At 32.8% G+C, this 19502-nt stretch overlaps 1 protein-coding gene across 1 annotated transcript in view; it reads left to right on the top strand.

Moving 5' to 3' along the window:
- LOC123662110 (transcription factor IIIB 90 kDa subunit) overlaps nt 1-16412 on the top strand; it is a 39705-nt gene extending 23293 nt beyond the window's left edge. The window contains exons 5-12 of the mRNA XM_045596995.1: nt 7936-8085; nt 9093-9319; nt 10101-10236; nt 11938-12072; nt 13056-13286; nt 13661-13901; nt 14492-14703; nt 15251-16412. Of these exons, the coding sequence (XP_045452951.1) occupies nt 7936-8085; nt 9093-9319; nt 10101-10236; nt 11938-12072; nt 13056-13286; nt 13661-13901; nt 14492-14703; nt 15251-15369 (1451 nt within the window). The 3' untranslated portion in view covers nt 15370-16412. The remainder of the gene's footprint in view (nt 1-7935; nt 8086-9092; nt 9320-10100; nt 10237-11937; nt 12073-13055; nt 13287-13660; nt 13902-14491; nt 14704-15250) is intronic.
- Nucleotides 16413-19502: the final 3090 nt, after the last annotated feature.

The following is a 19502-nucleotide window of genomic DNA, read 5'->3' on the forward strand; positions in this document are numbered from 1 at the left end:
CACAGTTACCGTTACCATGTTTTTACAGAACTCACGTAATAAACACAATTACATTATAATAATATTTTCAAACATCGTTTTTTGAGTACTTTTTAATTACAAATGAATATATGACTTATAGATAGGATTAAAAAACGTGTTTTTTAATCCTATCTATAATCGTGTATTTTTAAACTTTCATATTTTCATTAAAGCTTCGACATGACATATTTATCAAAAAAGAAACAAAAAACAAATGTTTATAACAATATTTGAAAAGGTCGCGACCGTATTCATTAGGATGGGTTATATATACGTAGTGTGTCTTACATTAGTAAACATTCAGTAAACTAGAGATTGAATTTCTCGCTTAAGGTTATGCAATTATTAAGTTTCGTGTTTAGAGAGTGTTAAACTACGAATAGAAATTAGTATTTTAATCAAGACCAGTGCAAGATTCATTTAAAATCGTATGATTTCAGTAAGCTACAGGTTTGCAAAAACACCAATTAGATAACAATAATCAACAATCAATCCTTGACATATACTACTCTTCGTTATTTGAATTATTACAATTAGAAAATAAACGAATAATTGAACGTACCGGTAAATGAAGAACAATAGGTCAGCTTTAGTAAAGATCCAACGTAAAAATATTTTTCCTACTACAACTGGTAATATCTTAGGAGCTCGAAAAATGCCACCCTTCATTTCATCATTTCGCCACCGATGATAATACGAACTATCACAGCACAACACAAACAGTTAGACTAGAGACAACATTGACTAGTAATATTTCGATACAACGAAATTTTTGTTCAGTGCGCGCGCGCATATGATCTCGAGTCTCGACTGAGTGCTCGCAGTAGCTCGGTCCGCGATCTGCGTGCCCGCGCCGGACTGAGAACGACTCTTACGCAAGGTAAGGGCACCTGTCTCCATCGAGCGAAGTGGATCGAGAAAGTGCATGATGTCACTCTTATCGTTATAATGTTACTTTTGTAATAAATAATCATTTCGATGCGGTTGGCTTTAAACACGTCTGCATTATACCGTTGTCGCAATATAAGAATAATTTACCAATACTGTGTTTGTTTTTTTTTCTTTCTGTTAAATATATTATTCGTTTAAAAGGATACAAGGCCATTTTATATCGGTAGAGTATGTAGAGGATAAATACTGCTATTTATTTATTTTATTATATTAAAGTTGTGGCGACACTTTTTTTATCTAATATTAATTTTACTGTTCAATAGGTATTTTATTTTATCGTTGTTATCGTATTTTTGTTTTGGTTTGATTTATATCATAAATAAAAAAAGGCTGACTGTGTTACCAATGAAAAGTAATCATAACTTGTAAGGATTCATATTAATCTATTGTTTGATTATTAATGTATGCGATCGTATCGTCACAGCGACATACTGTCAGTATTCGGCATACTCTGCATAGTTTGTATTCGCACTGCGTCAATACTGTCGGTAAAGAGAAATAAATATGCAGGCTCGACTCGAAGCGGCTCTGGTCCTGATTGTTTATGCGTTAATTAAATTTCCAATGTGTTGCCATCTCTTCCTTTTTCCTATTATCTCAAGGACGCTTTACTGTGCTTGAGTATTTGACCTAATTGCGGGCGACGAATATATAGTAGTTTTTATGGTAATAGAGAAACGGATTTGAACTAGATTTACTATGAACATAAATACAAGTGTTTTTTTTATAATAAGCATATGAGCAGACGGTGCCATCTGATGTTAAATGGCTACCGTCACCCATGGACATCGGTAACTTTAGAGGAGTTATTGATGCGTTGCCGGCCTTTAGGTAAAATGATGTCAGGACACACCTAATTTATAGCGCTCAAGGAAAACCTGAGAATGAAGGTCATTCTACAGTTTGCACGTAGGCGAAAAATATTAAATGCAAATTAGGCGTCCTAGGTGTGTGAAAAATACCGACGGGTGCGCATATGAAAATTTAGTGGTGGCACCATAGCACTTATATTTTCATGATCAACCATGTCTAATACATATCATGTATGATATGTAAAGGGAGTTTAACCATGTTTGTGGTTAGTTATTATATTATTCCATATCACACCGTGACCCGTGAACTTGACGCTTGTTATAGTGCCGAAGTTTTGGTAGCTCAAAATAATCAATAAAAAATATGGTAAATAACTCGTTTACATAAAAAATATGATTACAAAAAAATTTTGGGTGGGAGCATCATTTCCGTGTTGGCTATTTAGGCATTTGTCGTAGATAAAATCTTTATTTAGGTATATTATTCCGTCTTATTTACTTTAATGAGACGTTAAATATTTTTAAAATTTGATATACAGATGTTTTAATATTCCGTGTGGTTTCATAACAAGACACGTGTAATATTTATAAAACTCAATTATAGTGTGCTTTATACCTGGGTTTGATCAGGGGTTGGTCCTGGGACTCCAAGGACCAGTCCTTGATCAAACTTGAAGCAAGAACTTATTACCGACGACTCGTCTCTTAAAACTTTAAAAATATCAAAATTCGAAAAGGCTCGTAACAATGCACTTGGTTCTTGCATAAGATTATGAATATGAATTGATGTGTAGTAATTCGTGTATCATGTTGACCTTGCAAATATTGCAAAATCGCTGGTTCAAGAATTAATCATATTGAATATATATTTCGGGTAATAACTCGCGTAATATACGAGCATAATCGAAAGGTTATGCTAATTATGTTATGGTATATCCTTCTTTTTAATTCTATGCAATTGTGTATTGATTTCAGACAAAAAAGATGATGGAGAAGAAAGATAGTCGAGGGAACTCTTCAACAATTTATAGCAATTACGTGCTTTTTTAACTTAATTCGTTTTTATTGATGAGAACTTTGCACCTGTATGAGTTGTAAGTGCCATTACAGTCTGATGATGGAGATGAAAGATAGTCGAGGGAACTCTTCAACGACTTATAGCAATTATATACCTGCTGTTTGAACTTAGTTCGTTTCTATTGATGAGAACTTTGCACCTATATGAGTTACAAGTGCCATTACAGTCTGATGATGGAGCCGAAAGATAGTCGAGGGAATTTTTCAAAGATTTATAGCAATTACCTGCTGTGTGGTCATCTGTGTCGCAGGACCAGGTTTGATGATGGAGCCCATAAATACTCGAGGGAATTTCTCAACAATTTACAGCAGTTACCTTTTGCTGTTTGACGACCGCTTTGACATAATGGTGCATGTGCCGTGTCAGCGGCGCCTAAACACCGACGGTCGCGAATTCAATTCCCGCTCGGAGTGGATATTTATGTTTATACAAATATTTATTTTCGATCTAGTTATTAATCCCTGTGGTTCTCCCAACCTAGCCTCGGAGAACACGCTAGGCTGTCAGTCCCGGTTGTTATTACGTACACCACCTGATAGCGAATTTTACTCATAGTATGTCGTGTGTTGCGCTGGCGTTAGTGGGTTCAATCCCTGCGCACGACAGACATTTGTAATGGCCATATAGATGTTTGTCATGATATGGGTGTTTGTGCTTGTGTATTGTGTATGTTTCCGGACCCCCGACACGAGAAAAGGTATCCTTGTTAGGTCTACCTATCACTAAAAAACGTAAAATAAAATATTTTTTAACAAAAAAAAAACGACTTCAAACAGGAAACTAAAAAGTGAAAAATAAATTTACTTAGGACAAAGTAATTCATATTTTGATTTAGTTAATCAGAAATGATTAAATAATTATTTTATAATTTTGAAGTCGGTGCCGAATACGAATTGCTTTGTACTAAGTAAATTTATTTTTCACTTTTTAGTTTCCTGTTTGAAGTCGGTTTTTTTTTTGTTAAAAAATATTTTATTTTAAACAAAATATCTTTTTTTTTACATACTTATAAAATCTTTTAATGCTTTTTGCTTATATTTGGCACAGTTTATACATTTTAATCTACTGTATTTGTAGACCAAGTGATTGCTGTCTGATCTTTATAATTTTTAAGGGCAAAACCGATATGTTTTTGCTGTCAACTATTTTTCGCGTTTCTTTGCTTTAAAAACTAATAGATGTAGTCATTATAATTATGCACATTAAGTATTTTTATTGCAAAACATTGTTATTAAATTAGCTCCATGATCCTTTTAAATACAAAAACATCGTCGCATTCACAAGCAACGGGCATGTGACTTATTTGTCTTTATCGGGGACTACTTTAAAAAATAAATATATTTTTCATATTTGTCGGAGGTAAATACTGCGGAGATATAAACACTGGACCACATTCGGTTCGCTCGCTGTGCTTTTAGCAGCTCTTACATCTTGCATAAGTATTGTTTAAATGTGTGTATTTACTATGCATATATGTATATGTTAATTTTGACTACGACGCCTCGGTACAACGGACACGGCTGCTTACATTTTGCCACTTACTTATTGTTTGCGATACACTTCGTGGTTGTTTGCGATAACGGACATGAGTTCGATTCTTGGTGTGATTCATGACATACTTGTACAGACCGTAAAAAAGAAGGTATCTATATAATACTTTCGATAAGATAAAACCCCTAAAAACGAATGAAAAAGAGTTTAAAACTCTGTTATTACTAATTTAGATGTTTCCAAATTTCTAACAAAAGATTTTAAATTGACATGGTTATTTGTATTACTAAAATTATTTAAAAAGTAATTAATAAAAAATTATTTAAAGATTAAATGGATCATCATCACTTCAGTCACTAATACAGTTCACTGCTGGACATAGGCCTCCACATGCTCGCGCCAAAAATGGCGGGAACTAGTGTTTTGCCCATAGTCACCACGCCAGGCAGGCGGTTTGGTGACAGCAGGGCTGGCTTGGCGCACTGAAGACGCTGCTACCCGTCTTCAGCCTGTGTATTTCAAAGCCAAGCAGATGGATGATTATCTCGCCATCGATCGGCCTTTCAAGTTCCAAGATGGTAGTGGAACTGTTTTATCCCTTATTAAATGGATATTTACCTTGTTTTTTAATTTAAATTTTTTAAATATTATAATTCTGACAAAATGTATTATAAAACATAATTATACACCTAGCCAAAGGCATATACGAGTATTTGTAGGCGATGGCGATTGTGAATATTATTAATATATTACAAAAATCATTTAAAATTAGGTACAGTAGATAAAAACGTTTATTGTTTTGTACACTTCAAATAACACAATAATGCCGTTTCTTTGATCTAATAAATATTAATCGATATACCGTCAAAGACTCGCAGAGTATTTGTGAAAGGCGTTTTATGTAACTGGTTCCACGGGTAATGAATTCTTTTGTCAATTTTTCTCATACATACGTATATAATTTTATTCTCTCACAGTAATTCCTTTTTTGCGTAACTTTGTTTGTTTAATTTTTAGATAGGTACTGTTTACAATAAGCGTTGTGAATATTTAATGAATCAGTAATGTTTGTTTCAAAGAATATAAAAGCTTGGGTGGTAAAACAAAAGTGAAACCAATGATTATTATTTTTTTCAATTTATTTTAGAGACTTTTATCCCATGTAGATATGTCAGCCTTACATACTGTAATTTAATATTATTATTAATAATAATAATAATATATTTATTTCGGGACTAGCTCATATAGTGTTAGTAACAATTTTTCTTATAATCTAGTGTTAGTACAATTACAAAGTATAAACTAAATACATTTTAATAATAATTTACTTGTTAGGTACATAAATCTTTAGAATACTACTAAACTTACAACTAAGTTAGTAACACATATAAATGTAATATAATATTTTCTTCCTATGAGATCCCTGTGCTAAAGAAGTTATCAGAAGTTATAAAATATATAGTTAGCAGAAGGAGCATGAAGCTGTACCCAGCGCCAAAATAATGGGGAGTCCCATCGGTCGGCAAAGACGTTCAGGATGGTGTTCGATGCTCCGCGTACTCGCGCCCACAACGAGGCGTACCGCTTTCTAATGATCGCGTGGATCGATTACACATTGATCTATTATAAATCAATGCAAATACATGAAAAAAAAATTGCTACGAAAAAAATTGTTAATTTGATTTTGCTCATATTTGAAGGCTTCCAAATAATTTTTATTTGTTTTAAATCGTCCATCAATAAATTTCTCTAACATAATTTGAACATTTTAAAAGAATGTGTTAAACCGTATCAAATTTTACTGATAACAAAAATTTTACATTAATCTCTTCTTAATAGTGTTTATAAAATACTAACGTGTGACACCCCTTTTATTACGTCTTATCTATCTATACTAATAAATGGAGAGCCGGTCTTTTGTTCGGTTATACTGTGAAAACTCCTGAACCAATCGGAATAATACTTATACCTTAAGATGCAGCGTGTTTCGGAGAAGGTTTGAGTATATGATATATTGGTGATTACTTATCGTGTACAAAAATATGGACGGACAGAGGTTGCTAGTAGGTACATATGTATGTACGCGAGTTTAGGATGAGTTGTTTGGTAAAAAGTGCCCTTAAATTCCATATTTCAAGATTTTTGATTATGAAAGGAGATATCCCTAGTTTGGTACCATGATAAGGAAACCAGGATCTGGTGATGGGATCCCAGAGAAATCGAGGGAAACTCTCGAAAATCCGCATAACTTTTTACTGGGTGTACCGATTTTAATGATTTTTAATTTAATCGAAAGCCGATGTTTATCATGTGGTCACATTTAAATTTCATTGAGATCTAATTACAACTTTTGGAGTAATCTTTGATAATGCGTAGTTACTTGACTATTTTTTCGTCTTTTCTTAGTTTGCCTGCAAACACAATTATATAATGCAGTATCATAAACTTCTAACTAACTAAACTCTAAGTGATAACGTAGCGTTATCCTTGTAAAATAATTTTTAAAATCAGTAATTTTTGAGTTTATCAATCACGTACAAACAAAAAGTTACATATTTCTTCTTTATAACATTAATTGTAAATTAGTTACGCATTGTAATTTCTTTAATCGTTGCAGATTTTCTAATTTGTAATGGTAACACGTCATTTACACTACTACATCTTTAATCTATACTAGCTGTGCCCGCGATTTCGTCCGCGTGGAATTTAATAAAAAAGTAGTTAGAAAATAAATAAAATTCTAAAATAAAACTAGCCTAAGTTATTCCTTATTACATCAGCTATCTGCCAGTGAAATCCCGCCAAAATCAGTCCAGCCGTTTCAGAGATTAGCTGGAACAAACAGACAATAGTGTTATTTTGATACATGTTCCGTGTATACATATGCATTTAGTAAAAGCGGTTATTTTAATATTATAAACAGACACTTTAATATAAAATCATCATATAAAAAATTTAGATCTAGCGAGTACGTCGTTTCATAGCTTAATTGGCTAGAGCACCGACACGGTCAGTCGGAGATGCAGGTTCGATCCCCGCTGGAACGGTCGATTTTTGATATGATACTCGTATTAAAAAATAACACATAAAAAAAATCATACAAACTTTAAATAAATTTTAAATTATTTCTATTGACGACGCATTAGCGCAACGGTCATACTCGTAGCACTGCATTGATCTATAAAGGGAAATGTCATAGAATTTGAATTTACTTACTTATTTTTATTGTGTACTTAGATGTGTAATGATATACTAGCAAACATGATAACATATATATTTACTTATTAAATTATATGTATAATTTAATATACATGATAAGGGTTCCGTTTTTTCTTTTTGAGATACGGAACCCTAAAAATGAATGTTCGTCTGTATGTCCTTTATAGAATCGTAAACTATGCATTTGATCAAGTCATGATCTTCAGCAAAGTGTTCTGCATGAGCCCACAAAGGTTTCTGGGTTGGTACGACCAAACAATAAATAAAAGAAGCGTAGCAATGCGCGCAGAGTACAGCTAGTAATAGATAAAAACAAAATATTAAAATATATAATATTAGCATAGTTTTAAAATATTATTTCAGATCCGTGCCTTTACATTCTTCGTTTCGCATCGCAGTTGAAATTCGATGACAAGGAACACGAGGTTAGCATGACTGCACTACGCTTGGTGCAGAGGATGAAGAGAGATTCCATACATTCTGGTCGGAGACCTTCCGGAGTTTGCGGTGCAGGTAACAACTACATACACGTTACTGACTTTTTAAGCCAATACCGTTTCTGGTTTTAATACATACACTAGCTGATCAGGCAGGCGTTGTTTATCTTGCGAGCAGCAAACGCGTAATAAATAGAAAGAAAAATTTTGAAAAATAAAAACAGGGTGTAACGGTAACTTCATCGGAGTATCCTTCTGCTTTGTAAAGCTAATGTCCGTACCCACGTGGCAACCTGTTCCTAAATATCACCTCGAGCTATTTGACTTCATCCAACGCCGGACAGTTCGCATTGTCAACGATTCCACGTTTGTGGACGGTTTAGAAGAGAGTGTAAATAGAGACGAGTCAACAGGCTCTCTGTTAATTACTTTACAAGTCTGTAAAGTGAGGAGTGTTATGTAGACTCTTCGATAAGATAAAATTATAATGAAAGAAACTCGTTCTTGTTATCAGAATGTCAATCTCTTGTCACTCATTTAATAAACGCAAGGGCGAATAACCTCATAGTAATTATATTTATGATAATAATTAATAACGTCTGGTTGATGCAATGGTCACAGAATGAAACTTTCACGCCAAAACTTTCTTATACAACCTAAGCCACTTCTACTACTACTGTACTTGAAAATGTCGGAGTACGTGAGAGTGGTCCTGCGGGAGAAGAAAAAAGAGGAGGAATAGGAATCGCCTATAGGCCGCATGCCGTTATAAAATCGGCAGGGTGGAGAACCAAACACCTCGAAGTAATGCTAACGTGGTTCCGGGTTCTTGATTACTAAAGCAAGAAAGGAGGGCTTTAGTGGGTAAAAATCCTACACAACCTGCCAGAAAAGGATAAAAGGTGTCTTTTTGAAGATAAAACTATTGCACTAGACTGACCAGTCTAAACTGATAAGTTTATTAATAAAACGCGCTAATTCCATAAAACGTGTCTGATACGAAAAGTAATTTTTATGTTAAATTATTCGTTGGTCTTTTTCTGTAGGAGTTGAAAGTGATACGTTTGCTTTTTTAAAATCCAGCACTTCTAATAGCGGCTCGCTTACACGAATTCTCACGAACAACAGCGGATGTGGTGAGGATCGTGAAGATACACGAAACAACGCTCCGTAAGCGTCTCATCGAGTTCGGGGACACGCCCTCTAGTGCTCTCACTCCCGACGAGTTCATGACCGTGGACCTGGAGGAAGAACAAGACCCTCCCGCCTTTAAAGCGGCGAGGAAGCGAGATAAAGATAGATTACAGAAGGTAAGAAATACGCCGTTAATAAGCATGTAATACTGCTCTTCTTATTACTATTATACATTGTTTATATCTAACGGGGACGAAACTAGTTTCTAGGACTAGTTTTTCATAAGTAACTTGGCAAACAGGAACTATGAATGATTTTTTTGTCTCAGCGAATAAAACTTTAATTTAGATAAAATCTAAATTTATTGCAACAAATAAAGTTATTTTAATGATACTGAGTTTTTACTTTAAAGATACATATTTTAATCAAATTCGCTAAGAAAATTGATGTGATAAAAACTATATTTTTTAACCGATTCAGCTTTTAATATCCCACAGCTTAGCATAGGTCTCTTTCTCTATGTAGGATTTTTTTATAAGTTGGTTGTAAATATTTTATACAACGTACCGCAGGTTCGTTTCTCTTCATTAAATGTCCCATTATTTTTTTTTATATCACTAGTTCGGCAAACAAGCGTTCGGCTCACCTGATGGTAAGAGATTACCGTAGCTTATAGACGCCTGCAACACCAGAAGCATCGCAAGCGCGTTGCCGACCCACTCCCCAATCCCCCCAGGGAGCTCTGGTCACCTTACTCACCAACAGGAACACAATACTGCTTGAAAGCAGTATTATTTAGCTGTGATATATATTACTATTCAAAAATATATTTTTTAATATCTAAATAACAGAATGGAGCTTAACTCGCTACGTTGCTCTACTGCGGGTTCAAAAATAAAATCCAGACAATATGGTCTGCTTAAAATAGCAACTTTTAAATAATTATAATATTCATAGTTAATCGAAGAAGAAGATGGGGAAAAGGAACTGACAGACCTCCAGAGAGATATAGAAGCACAACTAGAAAAAGATACCACGAGAAGAAGAAAACCCAACCTAAACTCATCTCCAGGAGCCCATTTATTTGGAATAGGTAAATTAATTTAATTTATTTATTTGGAGAAATATTAAGCAAATGTGTAATGGCAGCTTTATCACTTCCAAGCGATTTCTTACAGGCAAGCATGAGTAGAGGAATTATTTGAGTTTATTCTACATTTTTTTTTTCTGTTTTAATCTCTTTATTCAGGTAAATCAATAGTATTACAAAATAACATACACATTGTACAATACAACGGATTCCTTTTCATCTTCCAATATTAACAAATTTAAGACTTTTTATCAGTAATGTAACGGTCGTTTTGTATTATAAAAGGTTAAATAAGATAAAAACTAGCACTTTCTATATTTCACGTGTACCTGAATTTCCCACTCTAAAGGTAAACAAGTAGAGATCGCGGCAAGTTTATTTGTGTCAATGACTATGCAATTTACTTCAATTACTAGTTACATATACATTACGTATATCTTCGTCTTAAACCTATTAGAAATAAGAAGCTTGTAGATGCGGCGTGCATTGTACTGCTCGATCATTCCAGTTTCATAATCAAATGCTTTTTATTGTTGCATTTCAAGTATATATTATATATCCCTTGCACACTTTACACATAACTTTAAATATTCGCTTCAGTATTCGTCTAGTCTGAAAAATTTATTTATTTATTTGTGTCATTGTTAATTGTGTTTTATTGAAATATTTAAAATTGTAATTAATCTTTCATTTCACAGAAAAGAAAATGAAATATAAATGTTATTGAGATATAAAAAAAAAATAAAAGAAAAGAAAAGAAAGAAATATAAAAATATAAAAGAAATACAAATTCTTTTAAACTTTATCAGTGTACTTAATAAATGAAATTTCTATTAGGTTATGTGTTTCGTGCATTTGCTTGTTTTGTACAAAAATAAGAAATTTCATCCAGTACTTTTGTTGGAAAAATGTTTAAATATTATGTTAATTGCTTTCCCATACTTAACTTTAATTAGTTTAGAGTTGTTGTGAATATAAATTGCACAAAATGTTCACATTCACAGCGACTTCACAAATTTTCAATTAAAAAATATACTTCTAAACGACAAATTTCAATGAAATTAAGAATAATTCTCTTAAATCACAAGCATTTTTAAAGACTAGCTACATTTGAATATCCATTTTGTAACTTTCGTTGTATGGATGCTAGGAATATAATAATACACGGTGGCAAGTCTCATTAAGAACTATAAATTCAACATATATTTATTATAACAATTCGGTTGTAGGCGTTTTCTTGTCTGTTTAAAATTCAAATCGTAGTTATTTGCATAGTTTAATTCCAAGGTCTTTTGGTTCAAATATGTACAGAGTTATTTTAAGCTATATAATATTTTGATGATTTTTATATTATTGGCCGTGGTATAAAAGATTTTTTTTTGAAATAAATTATGAATGTTGAATGAGAATAATCAATTTTATCTTGTTATCCTTTAATTGTGATATTGTTGAATTTTTTTTTTTAAATTAATATTTCTATAAATACACATTTGTAAAAACTTGTAAATATGTCTAAGAAGGAAAATCTTAATTATATTGCATAAGTATAGCATTATGTACATTAACTTATTAGAATACACATTTACATATATCTGAATTTCAAATTATAATTAACATATGAATAAATGATATCTTTAAAATATTTTATAGCTATTTTTAGTTATGTTAGTCTTTAATAATGACTTTCATCGTTTGTGCTTATAGATGATTGTTCTTCAGAAGACGCGGAGGCGTCTCGGTTTGCGACAGAGAACACTCTGTCTCTCATCGGTGAAATCACCAAAGATGTACAGCCGACAGATATCACTAGTACAAAGAATGATTTGGAGAAAGGACTGGGTATTTGATTTAATCTAAATTCGTAAATCTATTTCTTTGTTTGATAAGGTGAAATATCATTAATTTTTAAAAAAAGCTTAAAAGTATATATTTATGTAAATTATTGAAAAAAAAAAACAAATTAAATGCAGTAAAAACATAATTAATCAAGTGTACAATTATTTAATTGGTGCATATAAAAATTTGTTATTGAAAACCTTTTAATATTTTTAATTTAATAATACATTAAATTTGTGTAAAGTCACAAGAAAAGAAGAGTCCTATGAAGCGAAAAAATATCAAATATGAAAGAAGTATAGAAAAAACAATAATATTGTACTGATTATACATTAAGTACATTCCACCTTCTTTCTTTCGTCTGCTGCCTTCAATACCTATAATTATGGTCTCTTTTCAGACCGACACTGACTGCTATATATGTAGTGGTAAATTTAGTTTTACTATATTTGTATCATTTGTATCCGCCAACCCGCATTGGAGCAGCGTGGTGGATTAAGCTCTGATCCTTCTCCTACACGGGGAAAGAGGCCTATGCCCAGTAGTGGGATATTACAGGCTGAAGCGTATATTTGTATCTTTTTAAAATTGTGTAAGATGAATAAAGTGAGATGTTTTTTATTAACCGACTTCAAAAAAGAAGGAAGTTACTCAATTCAACCGTATATATATATATATATATATATATATATATATATATATATTATGTATGTTCGAGGATAACTTCGCAGTTTATGAACTGATTTTGATAATTCTTTTTTTTTTTGTTGGAAAGGAGATATTCCAAAGGTGGTACCATGATAAGAAAACCAGGATCTGATGATGGAATCCCAGAGAAAGCGAGGGAAACCCTCGAAAATCGTAACGACGACTAGTGCGTTTGTTAATTTTTTTCGGATACTTACGTTGTATTACTTGTCGATGTTATTTAACTTGTTTTTTCCCGTTTGCAAGCAAACACAATTAAATTAACTTATTTCTTAAAGGTCCAGAATTAGCGGTAATTGGTTTGGGTCAACAAGAGGATAAGTCAGACCCTTTCCTCAAACCTGATAACAAACAATCGTTCAACAAAGATCTACATAATGCAGAAGACTTACTCTTAAGCCACCAAGATGAAGAGTATATAAGCTCACTTATAATGTCAGAAGAAGAAGCAAGGCATAAAACGCTTCTGTGGCATAACATTAATGCTGAATATTTAAAGGAACAGAAAAGTGAGTATTTTTATACAAATTTATAGTTTAGAAATACTTTATAGTAAAGTAAAAAATCATATTATGAATGTTTTCAGCAATATTGTATATGTAAATAATTAAATATACTAGCCGACCCCGTAAATATGACATTTTTTTTGCCCTGAACATATCAATATTTTTATAATTTTTCTTTTTATGAAAACCTTCTCGTAATAATACAGTAATATTCACAAGTTCAGAAGTTATACGCATGCATACATTTCGGCAATTCATTTTTATTTATATAGTCATTATGTTAAATATCTTGAAGATACAGTAATAGCACAATGTTTTATACATCCTTGTAGCTTGTAAAAACTATATTTATATTTTAAATGCCCTTTTGTTTATAGTCAAAGAGGAGATACGTGCGAGAGAGAAGGAAGAGGGCAAAGATAGGAAGAAAAAAGTGAGAGGGTCGTATAAAAAAAAAGTCGCTTGCAACGCCGCAACAGCCGGAGAGGCGATTGGTAAAATGCTTGCGGAAAAGAAAATGAGTTCAAAGATTAACTACGACATACTGAAGACGTTAGATCAGCCCGCAGTGACAGCGAGCCCTAGCACGCCTGTGAAGGTTGCGTCAAGTGAATCGGAGTAAGATTTATTCTTTAAATATCTCAGGAACTACCGGTTCAAACTGAAAAATTTATTTGTGTGTTGGGTAGCCCATTAACCGAGGGAGGCTGTAGGCTATTTTTTCCTCAACTTAACGCGTGTGAAGCCGCGCGGTACAGCTAGTCTATAAATATTTGTATTTTCACTAATTTTAGTCTGAGTATTCGTACGCATGGAATTTTAAATAATAACGCTGCTACGAGATATGTGCGGTATGTTGACGTCAAATTATAATCTAAGTCAATTAGTACTATGTTTGATTGGTATCTAGTCAAAATCCTTTTCTTAAAATTTATGTTATTAAATATTAAATAGTTTTTATACAATACGCCTTACGTTTTCATGTATTTTAGAAAAAGATGTCCTGATATTAAATATCTTTTGGAAATCAAAATAAACCGTCAAATGATATACGATTTCGAAATAACTAATGAGAAAAAATCGACCACTTAAGTGATGCATATGCAGCGCGATTCTATCCTGAGTACTCACGGACACCACACGAGTGTATTATATAAATGTGTAGTTTATCGGTTCAGTTAGCTTACCTGCATCTTTATGCATTCCAGGTCAGTGATGTCGACAGTAGTGGAGACGGCGTTAAACTCGCCAGTGCCCCACAAACGGAGGAAGAAAGTCGCGCCTACCTTCAACGTAGTACAATCTAGCCCCGCCCCCGCAACCCCCTCGCCAGCTACCCCCGCGCCCGCTACCTCTGCACCTGCCACCCCCGCGTCCGCTACCCCTGTTACACCAGCTCCGGCCACGCCACAAGCTCAGGGTGAGTAAATACATAGAATACAACTGTTCTCACTAACCAAGTCAAAATTTTGCATGTGTTTGTCCATACAGTTGTCATTGGTTATTCAATTGTTAATTGCTGTCCAATGCTGCCAGATATCAGTGATCAACAGTGACTATTTTATTTGATTATTGTTGGATTTCTTTGAGGCATTTGTTTTAAACCAATGTCTACGATTCGTTACTTACTTTCCTCTTTTTAACGATTTCCGAATACTAACAGATTTGAGTGTTACATTATGTTTTAGTTTTACGTTGTATTAAGGGCTTCAAAAGTTACTCCTAAAGAAAGTCATTTAAGGCAAATAAAAAAAAAATCTTAACTTAAGCAAAGAAAATTAGGACTAAATCATTTAATATGTAGTACATTTTTAACATAGAAGCTTCTTTTTTCTAGAAAACAATATGTTGCAAATTGACAAACTATTTTCCTTTAAATATCAAACTGTGATTCTATTAGAAAATCCAGTAATTAAATAACATGTTAAAATATACTACTATTAAAATTTAAATATAATTTTCAACAGATGCAGATGACTACGATGACGACATAGAAGCCGAGGCTGAAAACAACGATCAGCTTTCACTAGCAGCCATGTTGAAAGATGCCGATGATGAAGATTACTACGGCTATGATGAATATTAGTGATATTTTAACGATACATATTTACTTACTTGTATATAATATTTATTTAAGTACTGCTGTACATAAATGCCAAAAACTTACACTAATTGATTTAGTCCGTAAGTGTATATTTTGTTTTACATTAGGTGTAAAAATAAATTAGCGATATTTGCGTCGATTGCTGAGGCATTTAAGTAATAATTTAGGTTGTTTGACTTTATGAATAAAGTATGATAGTGTACATCCACGCAGTGCTTTATTTAGTGGATACATTATGACAGTTTAAAAGTGTTTTTTTTTTTGCGTATGTATTTATTAAGAGATTCTGAACGACTAAATTGAATCTCAAATCATTGAAATCATAAAAAAATTCGAATCGGTTTCAAAAGCACATTTGAACGGTCATTTTACAAATTAAAATTATATTCGTAAATTAGTTGTAGTTAATGCGAAGCTACCACCGATTCGTCAATAAATATGTGTCAGTATAATTTCTTGCAAATGGTTGTATTGTCAATGTTGCAAAGCAACACAAAGAGTTTTGATACTTTGTAAAGATATTTCTTATATATTTTTATACAAAATATTTTTTAAAACATTAGCGTGTAGAATCGGTTTTAATGTTTAGTGTATTAATAAATTTTGTGCTGTATTGTTACAATTGTCTAGTCTCACGTGGTGAGTGTGAAAGAAAAGATTTAAGTTGTCATCGCTCCGTTCATCTTTACATTGAAGAAGAAATATCTAGGAATATTTTCCATACTATTTAGTTTTCCTCATATTGTAGCCCAAACCATAGAACTAGAAAATATCATTTACACATTTACTACATTTACATTTTACACTTAAAGCCCAGTAGTACTAGAATAAAGTGTTGTAGCTGGCACAGCTATTCCTTTTTTTATTTTGCTGTCATCCATACATCCAAAAGTAGTATTCAAAAACAAAAAAAAAAAAACTGTATAAGATATTTAATTTGTAGTTTGATGTGTACTCTGTATAAAAGTTTGTATTTTATAGCATATTAATGCATTGTTATAAAAATATACGAGATTTAAGAGTAAGCGTTTTCCATATTTTTTTCATTTTGTGAGAGAAAGCGCAGCCTCCTTGGAGGCGTGCAAAATTTAAAAAACTGTTTATTAATGCTATTAGTTTTTTGTGCGTTAGCCCAACGGTCACAACACTGGTTGTTCACTGTTGCGCCAGCGGTTGCGGGTTCGATCTCGGACATGACAAAATTTTTATTGAACATACAGATGTTTGCCGTTGTCTAGGTGTTTGTGCAGTTCTTCGGAGAGCACGTAAAGCCGTCGGTCCCGGCTATTATCATGTACACCTGAAAGCGATCGTTACGGTCAAATCTGGCATCTTTACTTTCTATGAGTAACTTTACTATGTAAATCTGATGTTAAATACTATAGATATATTTTGAATCCGTGACACGTAGCACAGTTTTCTATTTATTGGTAGATTTCTAATGAAATCCTAGCAACTCAAAAAGTTTTTTATGCTGGTAACTTTTGTATTGTACATAATTGTCAAAGTATTGTGGATTTTATTCACTTGTGGTCAACTTCACTCGCAGCGTCGTCGGGCGCACGAAGATTGTGTAGTTCATATTGAATGGTAAATATTACATTCTCCATAACATTTTAAATAGATAATCAATCGCATATAATGGTAATTTCTTGAGTTGTGGGCACAGGTAATGTTTGAGGTTATGTAAAGTTGCCTTACCTAATCTACTACTACTACAATCTACCGATCTTTACCTGCTACTAGGGTTGTCAATTTATTTACTAGTTAAGAAGGGTGTACCCAGTTGAAATTTCATTCTGTCAAGAAACATTTACGTTCTACATAAACTTGTTTATTAATGTTGTTGCTTCAATTATAATTATTTATTTAGATCGTAGGTATATTAAAAAAAAAAAAAAAAAAAAAAAAACTAAGTTTACTGTACTGAAAAAGCAAAAAAAATGTACTTATGCGTCATATTGACTAATTTAGACTTAGTAATAAATGACTAATGCTTTTGGTGAGGGGAAACTAATAAACTAATTTGTACCAATTTTAGGTACTATTGTTAATATCCCCCCCCCCCCAAAAGTGTCAAAAAAAGATGTAGGAGACGTTTGGGAGCGCAATCTTATAAAAGCTACTCTGAGGAGATGCTGCTATTGGCTGTAGATTTTGTAAGAAATAAGAAGGTAACTTCATATGACACTGAAAAGCAGCTTGGAATACCCAGAAGAACAATTGAGAAAAGGGTGAAAAATCTTCATTCTGATAAACCGCGCTTTCGTTTATCTCCTGAAGAAGAGAATAAATTGGTTAAAGTGCTCATAGTCGCGGGAGACTATGGATGTCCTCTTTCGCAATTAGATTTAAAACTGGCCGTTTATGAGTATTTGAAGAAAAAAAAAACCTATGTATTCAATAACAAACTTCCCGGTGATTGGTGGGTAAAAAAATTCTTAGAGGTAAAAAAATTCTTAGAGCGGCACAAAGACCAACTCACGCTAAGATCTACTCAGAACATAACAAAAACAAGAGCAGAATTTTTTTTAGAAGAATTTAGAGAATATTTTGGAAATTTGGAGATATCTCTCCAGAACATACCCCCACTAACATAAATTTAAATTACAACGAAACCAACATCTCAGATGATCCGGGTTCTACAAAATGTATTTTCCGTCGTGGAATAAAATACCCTGAGAGAATTGTAAACCATTCCAAAAGCATTTCTATTATGTTTGTTTATATTCCAAACAGGTATCGTTGAACAAAAGTCACTTTTCCCTTTTATTAAAGTCGCTAATATGAAAAAACAAAATGTTTTGAGCGGTTTAATTTAGAGCTACAGGCATACATCCTTACAATCCTTACGAAGTTTACAAAAAATTATCTGAATATGAAGACGATATCAAATATGACGTTGGTCAGTCATTGCTAAATTACTTAAAGGAAAATAGGCATCCCAATCCTATTAAAACGAGGAAAAACAACAAAATAAAAGTGTTACCTGGAAAATCTTTAAGCAGCACTGAAATTTCATTTTTATCTATAAATAAAACTACGAACACGGAAACGAAGACCGTTACAAAAAAGAACACTTCTTTGAATGTAAATATCTCACAAACTGTAACTGATGATCAACAAAAAGAAGAAGCTTCAGTTAAGAAAAAAAGCGAACGCAAAAATTTTCAACAATACCTTAACTAAGAATACATTTAAAACTGAAAAGAAAAAAAAAACGATGATAGTTCTGATTCAGAATCAAATTGCTCAGTGACTTTATGTGATTCGTCAGAGTACGATCCTAAGAATTACGAGGACTCTGAAACGTATAAGATGAATGAGATAATCGTAGGTGATATGGAAGACCCGGACATGGAAAGAAAGACCGAGGATATGATAGATAGTAAGGAAAGTAAGGAAGTTCTAGACAGTGAAGTGATGAAAGAAACAAATAGGGAGATATTGGTTGGTATACATCATGCAAAGGTGAAAGAAACAAGTGTAGAAGTCACGGATGGTATAGAAAGTGAAGCAATGTCAGGCCTTGATTTGGGAGAAGGAAATGGTTCTAAGAAAATGAATGGATTGTTCATTGGAATGTTCTAGAATACCAGGATGTGGAAGAAAAGATTAAAGAAATTATGGTTTGTATAGATCTTAAGGAAGATCAGAGAGTCTGAGCGGAAAAAGAAAAACTATGGAAATGATGATTAGTACAGATTATAAAAAAGGTTTTGTAAGCCAGAGTATGACAGAAACTAAGGAAACAGGAAGATACATGAAAAAGAAAGTTAAATTACTATCAGATATAAGAAATACACCAGGAAATCAAAAATATTTTGAATTACAGAAATATGGTCCCTTTAAATTGGAAACAGTAAATAAAAATACAGAATTAGGATTCGGTAAGAAAGGTAAAAAAAAAATGCCTTGTAAAAGCACAGTCTACTTGTCCAAACAAAAAAATAAATAGATCCAATCTGAAGGAAATTCCTTCACAAGAAAACGAGTCTGCAAGTTTGATTCAAAATCATTCAATGACGGCTTTACATCTGTCTCTTAATATGACATGACAATGAAAATGTAGCAGGTTGTAGTAAGGAACCAGAACGGAATTTGATCTCTTATAA

The sequence above is a fragment of the Melitaea cinxia genome, chromosome 18, assembly GCF_905220565.1.
Source record: "Melitaea cinxia chromosome 18, ilMelCinx1.1, whole genome shotgun sequence".
Lineage (NCBI taxonomy): Eukaryota > Metazoa > Arthropoda > Insecta > Lepidoptera > Nymphalidae > Melitaea > Melitaea cinxia.